Consider the following 18466-nt stretch of genomic DNA (forward strand, 5'->3'; position numbering starts at 1 on the left):
AAAAGACTTATTTTTGTTTATTTGAAAGGCAAAGTGACACAGACAGGGGTTGAAGAGAGAGAGAGAGAGAGATCGAGATCTTCCATGCACTGGTTCTCCCCCCAGACGGCCACCACCATCGGGGCTGGGCCAGGCTGAAGCCAGGACCAGGGGCCCAAGCACTTGGCCCATCTTCTGCTGCTTTCCCAAACTTATTAACAGGGAGCCAAATTGGAAGTGGAGCAGGCGTGGACTTGATCGTGCACTCATCTTGGATGCCAGCATCGTAGGCTGTGGTTCAGCCCGCTCTGCCATCTGCTGGCCCCACCTCCCTGTCTCTAACGAGGGTCTGCATTCCCTCTGCTGAACTGAAGGCCCTGTGGCCATGGGTTTCCTCTGAGCCAACCATCTTGTCCTCCCCATTCTCATGCAATGGCTGAGTCTACCCAGACAATGGTGAGGCCCCACAGGGCCCAGCCCTATCGTTGCAGTTAGTGCTAGTATTAGGGTTAGGCTTGGGGACAGCAGGAGTCTGCGGCTCCACTAACGTGGGTCCATGTCTCGACGGCGAGAAGTGCGGCAGGCTCTTCTTGTTGATCCTTTACAAACCGCACAGATCCTGTGTTCTAGCTCTCTAGGCTCTCCTCTCACGCTGGGGCACAGCTTCGCTTCTCTGCTGGGTTCTTGGTCTCGTGACCACCAAGAAGGAGGCTCGTGGTCCAGGAAGAGTGAGCAAAGGGAAGGGTGTTTATTGGAAGAGGCAGAGAGAGCCCTGCCAGCAGCTGTCTGGGAAGGCTGCCCACAGGCACCGCCTGACCCACAGGGAGGGACTGCTTGCCCTGAGTTCCTGCTCCAGCTGCCTGGCTCAGACTTACACAGTTCTAAAACAGGAAGTTCACCTGATTGGTCGAGGTGTATGCTAATGAGGTATTCTACATAAGCCAATCAGGGAGTCAGCAGGGCCTGAATGTGGTTGGTTTGATTGGTCTTGGCTTATTTGACCAGCAGGTTTGGTCTGAGCCTGCAACCATGGTAGGCCCAGGTGGACCCCTGCTCCCCAACCTCGGGCCACAGATTTGCATCATGAAAGTTCTCCCTGCAAGACCCGACTGCACCTTCAACGCCAGCTCCCTGGATATTTGCCAGCCACGCATCGGAGGCCTGCACAGTGGGATGGAGGGAACAGTCCTTCCTGGACCCCTCAGCCGCTGAAATGCAGTCAACTGGGGCGTCTCTACCCAAGCATGGGCATTTGGAGCAAAGGTTGAGACACTACTTGGGATACCTACATCCTGTATCAGAGTGATAGGGATTCCTAGGCTCCTGGAAAGGAAAGAAAAAAACACGTGGTGTAACTCTGCAGGAGCCCTGAGGGAGCGGGGAGACAGGAGAGGGAAGAAATATAGACGGCGTGATCTTCAGATGTTTCTGAGTCCGCTTAGTGACTTGAGCCAGCACTCTGCTCTCTTCTGTGCAAAACAGGCTGCTCCAATGTTGGTTCCTGGATTGGTTCATGTAGCATGCCTCATTAGCATATACTTTTAGTTTCCTGATTGGTTGTTATTCTGGTGCCCTGACTGGTTGCTATCCCTGCCAATCGTTTGCTATTCTGGCCTCTTGATTGATTATTATTCCTGCCTTCTTGTTATTTGCCCCTCCCCTAGATTGGTTAGATCTGTACTCACTTCTCAGACAGGGGCCCATTAGAGAGATCCACTTTGTGTGTCAAAAAGCCAGCACTGGGGGCCCCATTGTGGCGTAGTGGGTTAAAGCCACTGCCTGCGACACCAGCATCCCATATGGGTGCTGGTTTGAGACCCAGCTGCTCTACTTCCGATCCAGGTGATGTGCCTGGGAAAGCAGCAGCAGATGACCCAAATGATTGAGTCCTGCACCCACATGGAAGATTTGGAAGAAGCTCCTGCCTTTGGCCTGGCCCGGCCCTGGCTGTTGCAACCATTTGGGGAATGAACCAGCAGGTGGAAGATGGATATCTCTTTCTCTCTCTCTCTCTCTGTCTCTGTCTCTGTCTCTTCTCTCTCTGTCTTCCCTCTCTGTAATACTACCTTTCAAATAAATAAATAAATAAATAAACCTTAAACAAACACACACAAAAGAGTCAACACTGGCAAGCTTCTTTGGCAACTCCTCCCTTGGAGCCCCCTCCTGAGTGCAGATTTCAATAAATCTCGCTTTACTCATTGCCCCTCTGTGTGTGGAAACTTCTTCAGCCTGAGACAAGAGCCAAGATCATCTTCACTGTCCTGCAACCAGAGTCCCTGGGTTCAAGTCCCGGCTCCACTTCCCGTTCCAGCTTCCTGCTAACGTGCACCCGGCCCTGTTAGGATCTGCTAGGCCTCTGGCGCACAAATAGTTAATTCCAAAAACGTGGTGAAATTGGGCACAAATAGATAGCCTTGAATCTTGGTGTTATTTCTCCACCGGATATTTTGCCTGCCAAGCACTCGCTTGTAGGAGTGCCTCTCCTGGGACAACCAAACTGACAGAACCATTTTTGTAAATCATCTGCTTCAATACACAGCTACCAATGGGACTTCCTGCGCGATTCAAGCCCACCTTATCATGGACAATGTGGTATTGTACACGTCCACATAACCCTCCCTCGACAAGTAGCTTAAAAGGTGGCCGTCACCAGCTATCTGTCTGGCCAAAGGCTCACTGCAGACCCCAGGCCACCACTGGGGCGGGTTGAAACGTTACTTCCCCCTCCCATGTGCCCTTCCTGCAATAAGATTCCTTTCTCAGGCCGGCGCTGGGGCGCAGTGGGTTAAGCCACTGCCTGCAGCACCAGCATCCCATGTGGGTGCAGATTCATGTCCCGGCTGCTCCACTTCCGATCCAGCTCCCTACTAATGCACCTGGGAAAGCAGCAGAAGATGGCCCAAGTGCTTGGGCCTCTGCCACCCGTGTGGGAGACCCAGAAGAAGTGCCAGGCTCTTCCTGGTCTCTGGTTTCAGCCTGGCCCAGCCGCAGCCATTGTGGCCATTTGGGGAGTGAACCAGTGGATGGAAAATCTCTGACTCTCCCTCTCAGTAACTTTATCTTTCAAATAAATGAATAAATAAATCTCTTATTTAAAAAATACTTTCTCCCTTAATTATCTCTGTGCCTTCTTTGGACCCCAAAATCCTAAAACCTAACATGTCTTTGAGTTCCTGGTACCCATGCGGGAAACTCAGATTGAGTTCTCGCATTGGGGAGGAAATCAGCAGTTGGAAGTTGGAAAGATGGAAGTCGCTCTCCTTCCCTCTCTCTCCTTCTGCCTTTCCAAAAACAAGAAAGAAAAGTAATAACAGGCACTACCCGCAGTTGACAATCTGTGTGTTCCCAAAGCACGTGGATTCCAATTCTTACATCAGCCTTTGAAGAGTTACCGGTATCCCCACTTTGCTGAGGCTCGAAGAAGTCACGTGACTCGTCTACACTTGTCTACACTTGGCGACCAAGTGTCTCCAGCTCTGCCTTGCGAGGCAGCTTTGGCCTCAGGGGCCCGTGGACGGGGCCGCGCCTGTGGTCTCTGCGGCTCGGTGCAGGTGCCCCTCCGGCCCCGAGTTCCTGCCAATGCAGGCAGACAGCGCTGCAGGAGGAAAGTGAGTGGGAGGTGTTAGACCGTGGTAGTTTCATGGCAGCAAAGGACCGGCACAGCAAAGGACCGGCACAGCAAAGACGAGCTTCTTTCTTGCCTGCCTTTTTATTTATCATAGTAACTATTTCTCACCACAACAGAAACTGGGTATCTGCAGGTGCACGGCTATTCTAAGACAATGAGGTTCCAGGGATCAATCAGAGCCTAGCTCCCTGTCCCTCGAGGCTGCCATCTCCCCCCACCCCAAATGCCTGGGGGCCACTGTCCAGGCAGCCTGTGGTCACTCAGGCTCCCACTTCCTCCCGTGCAAACAGGGCCGTGGCAAGCGGATGACTGTACTTGCAAGTTTTCAAGCGGCTTTATGACATCTCGAGCAGGAAGGCGCAGGAAACGCAGGTGGCAGCAAGAACTTGGTCACGGGGCCAGGGACCCAGATGTGGGAGAGTGCGGTGTCACGGTGGTGTCCTGCCATGCCAGCCATGCAGTCACCTCCTGGGGGCCGTGTGCACGAGAGCGAACTCTGGGCGTCCAGAAGTGGCTTGCACGTGGGTTGGGGTTGGGGTGTGAGGAAGGCAGCCAGCCGTCACAGACACCCGGATGTGTGCGTGCAGGCTCGGTCAGGGGGTCAGCTGTTCAGTGGTCACAGGCTAAGAGGGATCCCCATCCTCGCTGCACCCCACCCTGCAGGCCCACGGCTAGCTGGAGGTTGGTCAGGCAGCAGGAGGTGCCACAGGGTCACAGGGACATTGCTCCTGGCTGGACAGGTCACCAGCAAGGAGACACCCTCCCCAGAGGCCCCTGGGCAGGGGAGCAGTGGACACTCAGAAGGGTCTGTTAGGATTCCTTAGGCATTTGTAAGTGACACCAGTGGCTTAAGCCACGGACGGCTTTGTTTTCCTGGTATTACAGGAGTGCGGGCTCTTGTGACTCAAAGGTACTGTTGAAAGCCGGGCCCTCTCCAGCTTCCTGCTCTGCCAGCCGGAGCAGGCAGCTGTGAGCCCCATTTCAATGCCTCCTGGTTGCAAGGAGGCTTCTGCTGCTCCACACACCTCATCTGTACTCCAAGCACGAAGGAGGGAGAGGGGAAGGGCAAAGGGTCAAACACAAGCCAATCGAGTCCCTCCTCGTATAATTTTTTGTTTTATTTATTTGAGAGGCAAAGAAACAGACACAGAGAAAGAGACAGACATGCAGAGATCTGCCTCCTCCTGGTTCGTTCCCCTGGGGCTGGGCCAGCTGAAGCCATCAGACCAGAATTCAATCTTCCAGCGACTTTCTCACCTCACTGTGAGAGCTGGGTCCCTGGCCACCCCAAACACAGGAACCCGGAAAATCAACAGCTGGGCACAGCAGCACTCTGGGAGCAGACAGTGGAAAGGAAGCCGGTGGCCAATACTTAGGAGTTCGGGGGGCAATGAGTTGTCTTCTAAGGACGGTGGGCCCGGAGCAGCCCAGATCTTTGTTCCCTGGGGTCGGAGCTGAGCGCTGAGAACGAAGGTCCCCTTCTCCGCCCGTCCACCCTGCCTGCAGCGCCACCTCCAGGTGAAAGCCGAGCAGGCTCTCAACGCGCTCCAGCTCCCCACTGCTGGGGCTCTGCTCGCAAAGGCGGCAGCCCGGGCAGCATCAGCGCTACGCAGCAGGATGGGCCCGGCCTGCAACCCTGCCATCCTACATCAAAGCAACGGTTCGAGTCCTGGCTACTCGGCTTCCCACCCAGCTCCCTGCTAACGCACCTGGGGACCTGGGGAGGCAGTGGAAGAAGCTCCTGGCTCCTGGTCTGGCCCAGCCCCGGCCATTGCGGCCATTGCGGAGTGAACCAGTGGGTGGAAGCTCTCTTTCTGTCTCTCCCTCTTTGTGCCTCTCCCTCTGTTGCTCTGCCTTTCAAATAATAAATGAATGATCAGGTGAGCTAAGTGGGGAGAGTTGGGTGAGGACAGCCAGGAACATCTGGGCACAGAGGAAATGAGGGGGGCCCAGGGCTGTGTCCGTGTGGGCTGAGGCCCAGGCCAGATCCGAAGAACCTTAAACTAGAACCATCGTATTTATTCTGTAGGCTTCCCCCAGGTGTGAGGGTATTACTTTTCCTTTTATTTTATTTTTAGGTTATTTGAGAAGCAGAGACAGATAGACAAAGAGAGCTCCTGTTCCCTGGTTCACTTCCCAAATGTCCACCGTGGCAAGGGCTGGGCCAGACGGAAGCAGGAATGGGAACTCCATCCGGGTCTCCCACGTGCCTGGCAGGGGCCCATGAACTTGAGCCATCACCGGCTGCCTCCCGGAGTGCACATCAGCAGGGAGCTGGGATGGGAAGTGGAGCTGGGACTTGACCCCAGGCACTCTCCTAAGGGATGCAGGCACCTTCACCACTGGGCCAAGCGTCTGGGCCTTGCTTTCCTTTCAGATTTGTAAGTGATCGCCACACATGGAGGCTGGCACGTCCACGCAGCCTAGAAGGGGCACCGATGATTGAGTCCACAGTCCAGGCCGATGCGGCAGCTGAGGGTGGGGTCGTGTGGGCATTGGGGGGGCGGGGACCCAGCAGGCCGTTAGGCCCCCTCCTATGCACACACACACACACACAGGAATCGCTGTCAGAATTACAGACACACGGAAACACTGGAGGTTTCTCGAACACGGGTGGACTTCCACCCTCCCCTGACGAATCAGGGGCTCGGATAAGGAAGGAGCCGCCTGGCCCACTGCTCCCTTCTCTGCCTCATCATGGAGGAGTGTGCTTCCCGGCCACCCTGGTCCCCGCCACCCCCAGACGGGGTCCCTTGCTGCACTGCTGGCTCTGTTACGCACAACCTGTCTATCTTGCACACTCGAGTCCCCAGCTTCTGAGGTTGCCAAAATGGAGAGCAAATCCTCCCGTTCACGTGAAAGGACCCACCACCAAAGCTGGCGCAGGGCAGCCAGGTGCTCCGTGCAGGGCTGCTGGGCCCCAGCTGTGATGTAAGCCGCCCCTCAGGGATATTCACGAACGCTCGGTTGAAATCCCACGGGCTGCAGGGACTGCATGGGAGACAGAGGCCGCGCCTCGCGCAGAGGTCACCTGCTCACACCTGGCTTTGCTGCGAACAGCTGTGGCCCAGCAGGGAGATGCCCACTTGTGCGGGGGCCCAGAGGGGGCCCTTGACCCCAGGCCTTGTTCCCACGGGCGGAGAGGAAGCCGCAGCGGTTGAGGTGAGAACAGGAGGCTGGTAGCCTGGGTGGGCAGAGGCGACCACAGGCAGCTGCAGCACACGGGCGCCTGGCCCGCACGCACCTGCCACACCCTTTCTGCAAAACTGCTGCCACGTGCAGAAACGGGAGACGTGCAGAGGCTCCCAGCTCCGCAGCCCCCGGTGACTCAGCCCCACACCCACCCGCCCACAGCTTTGAGACAACCGAGAGTTAAACAAAAATAAAAAACTTGTGAAGAGGTGTTTTTGATCCACAGGTGGCTGTGGTTTGGGTAGGGGCGGGGGAGGGGAGCTGAGTCTTCCTTAGCTGGCTTCAGGCCCAGCCCTGGAGGAGGGGGCAGGGCTGCAGGGCCCGGGCTGGGGGCTGCAGTGCCTGCCCTCCGCGCTCACCCCTGCTCAGCTGCCTCCTCCTCTCCTCTGGTCCTTGGAGAGCTCTGCTGCGGCCCCCTCTGCCTGCGGGGTCTCCCCTGCCCCAGGCTGCCCAGGTGAGCCTGCCTCCCCCACCGAGTTAACCACCCTGGGCAAAGCCTCCCCTGTAGCCTCGTGCGGCTCCCTGGACGAGGAAGGACTTGGCCAGAGTGAACCGGGGGCCCCACTGGACCTCCAGCCCCAGACAGGACAGGGCTGCGGGAGGCTGGCCTGCCCTCCAGGAGGCTGCTGGCTGCCATGTCGCACACTGCCCCACCTGCCCTCCACGCTGCTCTTTGAACTATTTGAGGCTGTTCTCTGGCCTGTTCCAGCAAACTGCCTCACCTGGGTGAGGAGCGCCCACGGGCCTGGCCAGAGCCCCTGGGTTCAAGCCGAGGCCTGACCCTAACCTCCATGCCGACTCAGCTTCTATCGCCAAGCAACAGGGATGAGGCAGCCCTGCCTGCCTGGGGGCCCAGGGTAAGGCCCACCCCTCAGCCCCCAGGGGGTCTGTGGCGCTCTCCCCTCCCCCACCCCTTCACTTTGGTTCAGTAAAGTGGAGGTGGGGCCGAGGGGGGGGGGGGGACACTGAGTGCAAAGGCCCTGGGGCACTGATCGGGGAGTGGGAAGGCTGGGGCCAGCATTATGACAAAGCAGGTTAAGCCACTGCCTATGAAGATGCCAGCATCCCACATGGGTGCCAGTTTGAGTCCCAGCTACTCCACTGCCAATTTGGCTCCCTGCTAACATGCCTGGGAAAGCAGTGGAAAGTGGTCCAAGTCCTTGGGCCCCGGCAACCCATGCAGGAGTCCTGAATGGTGTTTCTGGCTCCTGGCTTTGGTCTGGCCATCATGGTCACTTGGGGAGCGAACCAGTGGATAGAAGATTCTAACTCCACCTTTCAAATAAATAAATCAATCCTTTTTCTAAAGGATAGGAAGAAGGCCCGTGTGGCTGGGGTGGGACTGGGACAGGCCTCGGAGAGGGGGCTCCCGGGCAGAGAGGAGCAGGGCAGGTGCCTGGTGGGTGGTAGAAGACTGAGCTGTTAGGGCTTGTCCGTGACTGACCGGCACGCGAGGGTTAAGGATGCACCTGGGGTAGTCATGGGTTTAGTCCCGAGCACTTGCGGTGACGACTTCGGAGAAGCTGCGCGACCAAGGGTTTGGTCCAGCACCGGGCCGGTGCCGGGCCTGGAAGGGGCTCTGTTCCTTCTCCCAGTGTGTGTATCACAGACTCCCCCTGAGTCCCCAGGGGAAACACACACGAGCCCCAGGCCCTGTCCAGTCCCAGGGGCCTGTGCTGCTCAAGGTACCCCACCCACCCTGGGCTCCCCAACACTCCTGGACGCTGCGGCACAGCCTCTGTGTGGCCAAGGCCAGGCCGCTAGGAGCCCTGATGTCTGAGACTGTGGCACAGGGCCTCTGGGCCTGGCTCAGGGTCTCACCTCTCAGCCCGGCACCTGCCAGGTGTCCATGGAGCATCAGTCAACGAGATGACCTGCGTGCGGCTGGGTGTGGGGGTGCCAGGCCCCATCCCCCTCCACCCTGCACCCCTGCTGCCACCACCAAGCCAGGCCCAAGGAGCAGCCCACCAACCCCACTCTCTGGCCCAGGCAAGCCAAAAGCTAAAACCCCTTCCCCAGGTGAGGCGGATGTGGATGAAGGGGGCGGGGCAGGGTGAGGGCGGGACCAGAGAGGCTGCTGGGAGCCATCCGGTCTGTCTGGTGCCCCCTCTGTTTCCGTGGTCTGGCTTTCAAGGTGGGGGGGGGGTTCCCGGCCAGCTTAGGCATCCTTTGGGGGGCAGCAGAAACAGGCTCCTGTTAGTTCCTGCTGAGCTGGGCAGTGGTGCGGGCAGAGGGGCCACGCAGGGGGAGCAGCTGGGTGGGCCTGGGTGGCCATGCAAAGCGCTGCTCTCTCTCAGCCTCCGAGCAGAGGGAAGCCCCTCCGGTGGGCGCTGGCACGGGGCACGGCCACAGCAGCCTCAGCGGCTGCCATTCCCACAGGCTCAGGAAGGGAGAGCCAAGCAGGGGCGAGAGCCTGGGTCAGGAGGAGCCAGAGGGGAGGACTTCTTTCCAGGAGTTTCTGTAGGGCCCCAGGGCAGGGCTCCGTGAGCTCCAGCTGAAGGCAATGCCGCCCAGGGAATGAATCCCAGGCTACGAAGTACAGAAATCCGCGGGCACAGCGCATGGCGGCCCTGACGGCCCTCCTGTGGGACGAGGACAAGGGCGCTTGGTTCGACTACGACCTTGAGAACCAGAAGAAGAACCACGAGTTTTACCCGTCCAACCTCACTCCACTCTGGGCCGGCTGCTTCTCTGACCCTGCCATCGCAGACAAGGCTCTGCAGTACCTGCAGGTGAGGGGACAGCAGCGGGGTCGGGCCCACAGGGAGCAGCACTGTCCCCTCCTGGCTCTTGGGAGCAGGGGCCTGGTAGGTGGCAGCCACTCCCTCCTGTCTGCTCCTGGGCCTTAGCCTGTGGCTCCCACCAGGGGGCAGCAGCGAGCTGAGAAGAGGTGGCTAGGGAAGGTGCATCTGGGGTCTAGGAGGGTCCTGCACCTGCACCCTGGCTCCCCCTGCAGCCCCCACCCACAGCCTCAGTAACACCTGGAACCTTCTAGGACAGCCAGATCCTGAACCACCGCCATGGAATCCCAACCTCTCTCCAGAACACAGGCCAGCAGTGGGACTTTCCCAATGCCTGGGCCCCCCTTCAGGATCTGGTCATCAGAGGTAGGGAGGCCCGGCCTCAGGCTGCAGGGGGTCGGCTGTCCTGGTGCTAGGGAGGTGTGGGCCGTGGAGGCAGGCCCCTTCCCCTGTGTCTGTTCTGGCCTCCCACTTGGCAAACGCCCCACTCCCACCGCCCTGTGGGATCAGCCCTCCTCTGCCTCCACAGCCTGCACTGGGCCCAGGGCTCTCCCTCGCTGGGGCCTGGAGCTGTGGAGATTCAGGGTCCTGCCTGGGGTGGGGTCTAGGCCTGGCCAAGTCGCCTTCAGCTCGGACACAGGAAGTGGCTTTCCAGCTGGCTCAGAACTGGATCCGGACCAACTTTGATGTCTACTCCCAAAGATCAGCCATGTATGAGAAGGTGAGCTGGCCGCAGCTTAGTCACCGATCAGTGCTGTAATGAAACACCCGAGGCAGGCTAGCAGTATTTAAACAAAAGTGGTTCATTTTGACTCATTTGTGGAGGTTCACGGGCCCCCTGTTCAGCCCCCAGTGAGGACATCCTTTTTCTTTAGGTTTTATTTGAAAGGCAGAGTGAGAGTGACAGAGAGATCTTCCATTCGGTGGTTAATTTCCCAGCTGGCTGCAACAGCTGAGGCTAAGCCAAGAGCCAGGAGCTCCATCTGGGTCTCCCACGTGGGTGCAGGGGCTCAAGGACTTGAGCCATCGACCACTGCCTCCCAGCGCATTAGCAGGGAGCTGGATCAGAAGTGGAGCAGCTGGGACTGGAACCAGTGCTGTGATGTGGAATGCTGGCGTGGCAAGTTGTGGGGAGCAACTCGGACTATACTGTTACTGGAATTAAGACTTATTCTATGCATCTGCTCTCCCACTGTGGGGAGCAGCTCGGACTATATTGTTACTGGAATTAAGACTTATTCTATGCATCTGCTCTCCCACAATATGGCGCTGGGAGAGGAGAAAACAGCTTCTACGCAGCTGCCTCCAGTTCAACCAATAAACTGTAGGACCTACTCCTGATTGGAGGAGAGCAGCGTACTCGGCGTGTGGGCAGCCGAGTTAGGATTGGCGGAGGAGGACTACAAAGGAGGAGAGAGACGGCATGCACCAGGAACATCTATGGGGAACATCTAAGGGAACCCGTGCAGCCCCCGAGAGAACCGGCCGGCGGTGTGCCGCTCCCCTGCGGAAGTGGGGAATGCGGCCAGGGGGAACTGCCCTTCCACGGAGGTGGAAGGGATAGTAGCCAACCCGGGAAGAACCAGCAGCAAACCCGGGGAGGGCCGAGCAGACGAAAGAACAGCGCAGGGTCCTGTGTCGTTCCTCCACGAAGAGGGGGAGCGACATAATGGTGCCGTGACTCGGATAGGAAACCTAGCTCGGATAGGAAACCTGACTCGGATAGGAAACTTAGGACGGATATGAAACTTAGGAGGGAAGAAACGGGAAGAAGTGGAAAATATCGGAGAGAGAGACTAGCAAAGAGCCTAGGTGCCGGAAGAAGCTATTGAAAGCCTAGGCATAGACTCGGATATGGACTGTGGGAAAGAAGTTAGGATTGAAAGCGAAAGTGAAAGCTTTCATAGACTTGGATGCGGACTATGGCGGGGAAGCTAGGAGATTGAAAGCGAAAGTGAAACCTGGAGGAGGCTTGGACTCGGATATGGACTGTGGGAAAGAAGTTAGGATTTAAAGTGAAAGCAAGAAGAAACTTAGACTTAGATACGGACTGCAGGTTGAAAGTGAAAGTGAAACCTAGAAGAAACTTAGACTCGGATACGGACTGTGGGGAGAAGCCAGGAGAAATGAGGGAGGAATATTGTTGGAAGAAAACTTAGGGAAACATACCGGGTAGAGAAAAATGTTAGGGAGGATGAAGCCGCGAGTGCAGGCCGAGGCGGAAACGTAAGCCACCTTGGAATTCTTCAAGTCACCCCAGGGAGCAAGAGGCGAAGATCTGGAACCAGAGACGTGGGCCGCCAGGTTGGAATTCGCCAGGTTAGTCCGGGGAACTTGGATTGAATACTAGTGGCTGAGACGTAAGCTACGCTGTGTGACTCGCGGAAGCCGCCGCGTGCAGAGAGAGCACGGGGCGTGAATAGATAAGGAACGCGGGGCTGGCGCGAGGCCGTGGTGCGGGTGCGAAGTGCATGGAGACCGCGGAGCGTGCGCGCAGAGCCGGGAACCCGCCGGCGGGGCGAGGCGCCGGGAAGCCGCGCAGAGCCGTGAAGCTGCCGCGGGGCGAGGTGCCGAGAAGCTGCTGTGGGGCGAGGTGACGAGAAGCAGCCTCGGGGCGAGCGCCGCCGGGAAGCCGCAGGGATAAGAGAAACAGAAGTTTAGAAGTAAAAGGAGAGAAATAGGAATGCTGGAAGATAGAAGTAAAATGGGAGAAATAGGAATGCCCGGAGATAGAGAAATAGAGAAATAGAGAGGCCTCCCTACAACACTGCAATGTGAGAGCTTGGATTCGGTCTGCCTGATTAGGGAAGTGGTGAGCACCTGCGGGCGGCTAGCAGCTTATGCGCCGCAGGTCACCGAAGACAGGCACATTATCAACACCAATAAGTCACCCCACAACATGGCAATGAGAGAGCTTGGATTCGGTCTGCCTGATTAAGGCGGTAAGCACCAGCAAGCAGCTCGACCAGAGTATGAGCTGCAGGTCACCGAAGATAGGCACGAATCAACACCAATAAGCCTCCCCACAATATGGCAATGAGAAGGCTTGGATTCGGTTTGCCTGATTGTTAGGGCTTGTAAGCCCCTGCAGGCAGAGCAGAGCATGCGCTGCGGGGCACCGAACACAGGCACGCATCAGCGCCTAAAAACCTCCTCACAACATGGCGAAGAGAGGACCTGGATTCGGTTTGCCTGATTGATAGGACTTGTAAGAACCTGTGGCAACTCTAGCAAGCAGAGCAGAGTGTGTGCCGCGGGACACCGAAGACAGGCGCGTATCAACGCCAAAAAATAAAAAGAAAGGGGGATCTGTGGGGAGCAACTCGGACTATACTGTTACTGGAATTAAGACTTATTCTATGCATCTGCTCTCCCACTGTGGGGAGCAGCTCGGACTATATTGTTACTGGAATTAAGACTTATTCTATGCATCTGCTCTCCCACAATATGGCGCTGGGAGAGGAGAAAACAGCTTCTACGCAGCTGCCTCCAGTTCAACCAATAAACTGTAGGACCTACTCCTGATTGGAGGAGAGCAGCGTACTCGGCGTGTGGGCAGCCGAGTTAGGATTGGCGGAGGAGGACTACAAAGGAGGAGAGAGACGGCATGCACCAGGAACATCTATGGGGAACATCTAAGGGAACCCGTGCAGCCCCCGAGAGAACCGGCCGGCGGTGTGCCGCTCCCCTGCGGAAGTGGGGAATGCGGCCAGGGGGAACTGCCCTTCCACGGAGGTGGAAGGGATAGTAGCCAACCCGGGAAGAACCAGCAGCAAACCCGGGGAGGGCCGAGCAGACGAAAGAACAGCGCAGGGTCCTGTGTCGTTCCTCCACGAAGAGGGGGAGCGACAGCAAGTGACAGCTTAACCACCACGCCACAGTGCTGGCCGAGCCTCAGAGCAACATGGGCAGGGGGCAAGTGTCTGGTCTCTCTCCCTCCTTATGAAGCTACCAGGATTGAGCCTTGGGGGCTCTGCCCTAATGACCCTACCCTAACTATCACAGAAGGATTAAGTCCCCACCCTCTTAATAACATTCGTATAAGACGGGGGAAGTCCCACCAGGCCCCCTCCTCGGATGAGGAAGGCAAGAGTTTGTGCCATCATCCTGAACACTGAAATGCCCAAAGATCAAAATCCTGAAAAGTTAGCTCTGGAAACAATAAATAAAAATTATTGAAAAGGCATTCGCTTACATTTGTAAAAGGGGATTTATCTGGGAAACTTAGAACATGTTGTAGACCACTTGACATAATAAAATAGGCACTACTCGCACACACACCTGTGCCTCAGGTGCGCTAACAGCGGCGGCTCCGGATCTGATAGCAGCAGGTGGACCGTGTGCGTCCAGAACAGGGCAGAAAGCAAACTGCACAACACATGTCGCCGTGGCTGGTAACTGTGCCCTCCGCTTCGTAACTGCCGTCCTGGGAGATCTGTGAGGGACAACCCAGGTCCTTGGACAGGTGGACCAGAAAGGGTGGTGGTGCTACCACTGTACTGGAGTCACCTGAAGCGCTGAGTCGCAGGGCTGAGTGGTGGGCACAGCACTTGGGCCCCGCCCTGGCTACTCCGCTTCCTGTCCAGCTTCCTGCTAAGGTACGTGCTGGGAGGCAGCAGGGATGGCTCAAGTGCTCGGGTCCCTGCCACCCACGTGGGAGACCCGGACGGTGTTCCTGGCTTCCCCCGGCCCAGCCCTGGCTGTCATGCACATCTGGAAGGTGAACCAGCAAGTAGACAATCAATTTCTCTCTCTCTCTCTCTCTTTCTCTCTCTCTCTCTGTCACTCAGCCTTTCAAATAAATAAGTGATTCAGGAGAGCTCGGATCTGGAGAACTCTGTCTTTCATAAATACAGGTGTACAGGAAAGGCCATCTCTTTGGTATTAGGAAGTTTCCAGGTTTTTCTGCACACACAGGAAGTCAACGTTGTGACGACACGCTGTCGTGGAGCCACATTTGTTAAAGATGCATTAAGTGAATGACAGCTCTCAAAGTTTGCCCAGTTTATACCTCTCGTATTGAAATGATGTGAAGTCACAGGCTTTTGGTGCACGGGTTAGGACGGTGACTGGGACGTCTGCTTCCCAGCTCTGCTCCTGACTCCGGCTTCCTGCTAATGCGCACCCTGGGAGGCAGCAGAGACGGCCCAAGTGCTTGGGTCCCTGCCACCCATGCGGGAGACCCCGATTGCGTCCCTCATCCCTGGCTTAGGTCTGGCTGTTGCACGCACCTGGGCAACGAACAGGCAGATGGGAGATCTCTTTGTGTTAAAAAATTAATTATAAATCTTAAAACAGAAATTATGAAAAACTGAAATGTGTAGCATGAGGAGTTGTTAAAATAATGCTGAAATAGAGGAAAGCTTAAAGAAGAAAGAAGGAAAAAATAAAAATCTGGGGGCGGGTGCTGTGGTGCAGTGGGTTAAGTTGCTGCCTACAACACTGGCATCCCATGTGAGTGCTGGTTCGAGTCCTGGCTGCTCTACTTCCGATCCAGCTCCCTGCTAATGCACCTGGGAAAGTAGCAGATGACTCAAGTGCTTGGGCCCCTGCACCAACGTGGGAGACCCAGATGGAGTTCCAGGTTCTTGGCTTTAGCCTGGCCCAGTGCCAGCCATTGAGGCCATTTGAAGAGTAAACCAGGGTTGGAAGATCTCTGTACCTCCCTCTCTTCTCTGTAACTCTGACTTTCAAATAAATAAATAAATCTTAATTTAAAAAAAAAGGGGGCCAGCACCGTGGCTCACTTGGCTAATCCTCCGCCTGGGGCGCCGGCACCCCGGGTTCTAGTCCCGGTTGGGGCACTGGATTCTGTCTGGGTTGCTCCTCTTCCAGTCCAGCTCTCTGTTGTGGCCCGGGAAGGCAGTGGAGGATGGCCCAAGTGCTTGGGCCCTGCACCTGCATGGGAGACCAGGAGAAGTACCTGGCTCCTGGCTTTGGATCGGTGCAGCACACCGGCCGTGGCGGCCATTAGGGGGGTGAACCAATGGAAGGAAGACCTTTCTCTCTGTCTCTCTCTGTCTCTCATGGTCTAACTCTACCTGTCCAAAAAAAAATTTTTTTTTTGACATATGGAGAAAGTGCCTGAACCATGATGTGCAGAGCTGGGACTTGAACCCGGGCACTCCAGTGTGGGGTGCAGACACCACAGGGTGGGCCTAACCGCGGAGCCAGAGGCCTGCCACCAGGTGACGCATTTTAAGCTGAATTTTCAACACTGCCGCAGTGCACGGCCAGTTCCTCTCCCAGACTGAGCTGTCTCACTCTCTTGTGTACGAGATTCCAGCTTTGAGGATTTCAACATTCGATTTCAGACGTTGGAGACTTTGAATTTGGGGGATTTTAGAATTCAGGATCCAGGCGATGGGGACTGTGTCTCAGGAGTATGGTCTCAACCCTCTGGGAAGTGTCAGCGCAGCCAGGACAGTGGCGGCACCCAGTGGCCACATCTGGGCACTGCAGGGGCCGGGGCTGTGTCCAGAACCACTTCTCCCCTAGGGCGGACTTGGTGGGGTAGGACCAGTGCCTGACCTTTCACCCGACCTCTTGTCCCCAGTATGACATCAGCAATGCACAGCCGGGTGGCGGAGGGGAGTATGAAGTGCAGGTGAGTGGGCCGTGCTGTCCCCACCACTGACGGGACCCTCCAGGCCGCAGGGTGCTCACCTGCATGGGGGTCCCGGGGAGCAGCTGAGTGCTCCTTGGTTCCCTGGGGCGGGTGGGGCCAGGGCCCTGGGCCCCGAGTAGAGGAGCCCCCACACCCCCAGATCCGGGCTTGCGGGTGCCTCACAGCTGTGGCTCCACCAGCCTCCCCTCTCTCCAGGAGGGGTTTGGCTGGACCAACGGAGTCGCCCTGATGCTCCTGGACCGCTATGGTGACCGGCTGAGCTCGGGGACCCAGCTGGCGCTCCTGGAGCCCCACTGCCTGGCCGCTGCCCTCCTGCTCAGCTTCCTAACACGGTGACCACAGGGCGGCCTCCCTGCACCTCTGTTCATTAAACCTCTCACCGGCCCCGCCTTTTCCTGTCTATTTCTGCCGTGCCGCCTCCCAGCCTGTCTGACAGAGCAGGGACCTGGAGGTCACGGTGGGCCGGGGTCCCTGTTTGGACCTCCCACTGGGGGGGGGGTCCGGGCCCCCACCCACCCGGCTTCACACACACACCTAGCTCAAATGCTTTATTGTTCCGCAGACACACAAATACTGAGACCCCACAACCCGGCCTGGCGGCCGAGGGCCCAGGGCTGGGGAGGAGGGCCGCCCTCGTGAACTTTCTTCAGAAGAGTCTGGATTGGAGTGGATCCCTCCCTGATCAGCCATGTCCCAGAACAGTGCTTCCAGCAATTGCACAGTCAGCTGGCCATTAGCAGCGGATAACAGCTGAGCGTGCTGCTGGGCCAGGGGGCAGAGTCCCCAGCCAAGGTCACTGTCACCCAGAGCCGTGCCCCCCGGGAGGCCTCTGACACGCTGGGGCTGAATACGGTTCATCTCCCAGCTCTGGCTCGTGGAGGAGTTGCACAGTCTCCTGCGGATGGTAGCAAGAGGCGTGAGCCATCTGGCTGTGGGGTTTAGTGCTGGGCCTGTGGGAAGTGGTTAGGGTTGGATAAGGTCGCGAAGGTGGAGCCCCGTGGTCCCAGCTCTCGGTCCAGACGCGGCGCACACGCGCCCCCTTCTCTTGCTGTGTGGTATGAGCAGCAGGCCACGTCCAGGGGGCGCCCTTGATCTTGCACCTCCAGAAGCCTGACCCCAAGTGGCTTGCCTCAGGTGAAAAGCCGACTAATCCCAATGTGACCCAGCCGGTCACTTCCCCAGTAAATAAGCAAATAGTGATAAGCTTGCAGAATGAGGAGCTGGTACCCAGAATCACTGTGTTGCCTAAAGTGTGCTCTTTCCAACAAAAATGCTATGGCTCACTCAAAGAAACAGGCAAGTATGAGCCCTGCGTGTACACACAGACGTCCACACGCAGAGGAAGCAGGGGAACCGCCCAGGAGAGTGACCGAACGTTGGACTTACAGGAAAGAACTTCAGAGTGACCGCTATGAAGGTATTCTAACCAGAGGAACTGTGCTAAAGAAGTAAAGTATGATGACCATATTATTTCAAGTAAAGACGATCAATGGAGAGAGAGAAAATGCCAAAAAGAACCAGATGAGGGTTCTTGTTTCTGATGAGGGCGGTGGATGGCATCACTCCAGCCTAGCAAGCCACCAGCTCTTCGCAGGCCTGTCAGAGAATGAGGGCACCGACAACCAGTGCCTCCAGAGACGGAGAGACAGACAGACGCAGAGAATCACAACTTTCCAGAGCAGAAACCTCGGCGGGAACCAGTGCTGTGTTCTAGTGTGCAGCACATCACGTCTGGTTTTCGATCAGAAATTACAAGGCATACCAAAAGGCAAGACAAGACAAAACAGGGTGAGGGCACAGAGAAACGCCAGAGCCAACTCAAACCTAACAGGGATGCTGGATTCTCAGCCAGGGACTTGAAGCAGCTAGGATGGGCATGCCAAAGCTCTAATGAGAGAGTACACAACACGGGTGGTATTGAGGCACAGAGATGAGAGTACCAGGGAAGAGACAATTCACAGATACCAAGAGAAACCTGCCGATGCCCTCCCTGGGCTCTGTAGTGCACCTGCTGCAGAATTAGCAGACTTGAGGACGCATCTACAGAAACTTCCAAGACTCAAAAGCTAAGAGAACAAAGACAAATAGCAGAATAGAATATCTGAAAACGTGTGGGTGACCAGGACGGGGCAACATATGTGTTAGCAGGAATACAGAAGAAAGAAGAGAACGTAGGATTGACCGTGGGTGAGAAGTTCCCAGAATCAATGTCAGACACCAACCTACAGGTCCAGGAAGCTCTGAGACCACCACGCGAGATAATCCACACACACACATGTGTATCATAGGCAAGCC

General features: G+C 56.8%; 1 protein-coding gene across 1 annotated transcript; it reads left to right on the top strand.

Moving 5' to 3' along the window:
* Nucleotides 1–9336: 9336 nt before the first annotated feature.
* Nucleotides 9337–16560, top strand: LOC103345627 (trehalase-like). The gene is made up of 5 exons (XM_017338656.3): nt 9337–9534; nt 9798–9909; nt 10152–10264; nt 16100–16150; nt 16367–16560. Exons 1-5 carry the CDS (start codon nt 9364–9366, stop codon nt 16505–16507), a joined length of 588 nt encoding a protein of 195 aa, XP_017194145.3. The 5' UTR covers nt 9337–9363; the 3' UTR covers nt 16508–16560.
* Nucleotides 16561–18466: the final 1906 nt, after the last annotated feature.

This window comes from Oryctolagus cuniculus, chromosome 1, assembly GCF_964237555.1.
Source record: "Oryctolagus cuniculus chromosome 1, mOryCun1.1, whole genome shotgun sequence".
Taxonomy (NCBI): Eukaryota; Metazoa; Chordata; class Mammalia; order Lagomorpha; family Leporidae; genus Oryctolagus; species Oryctolagus cuniculus.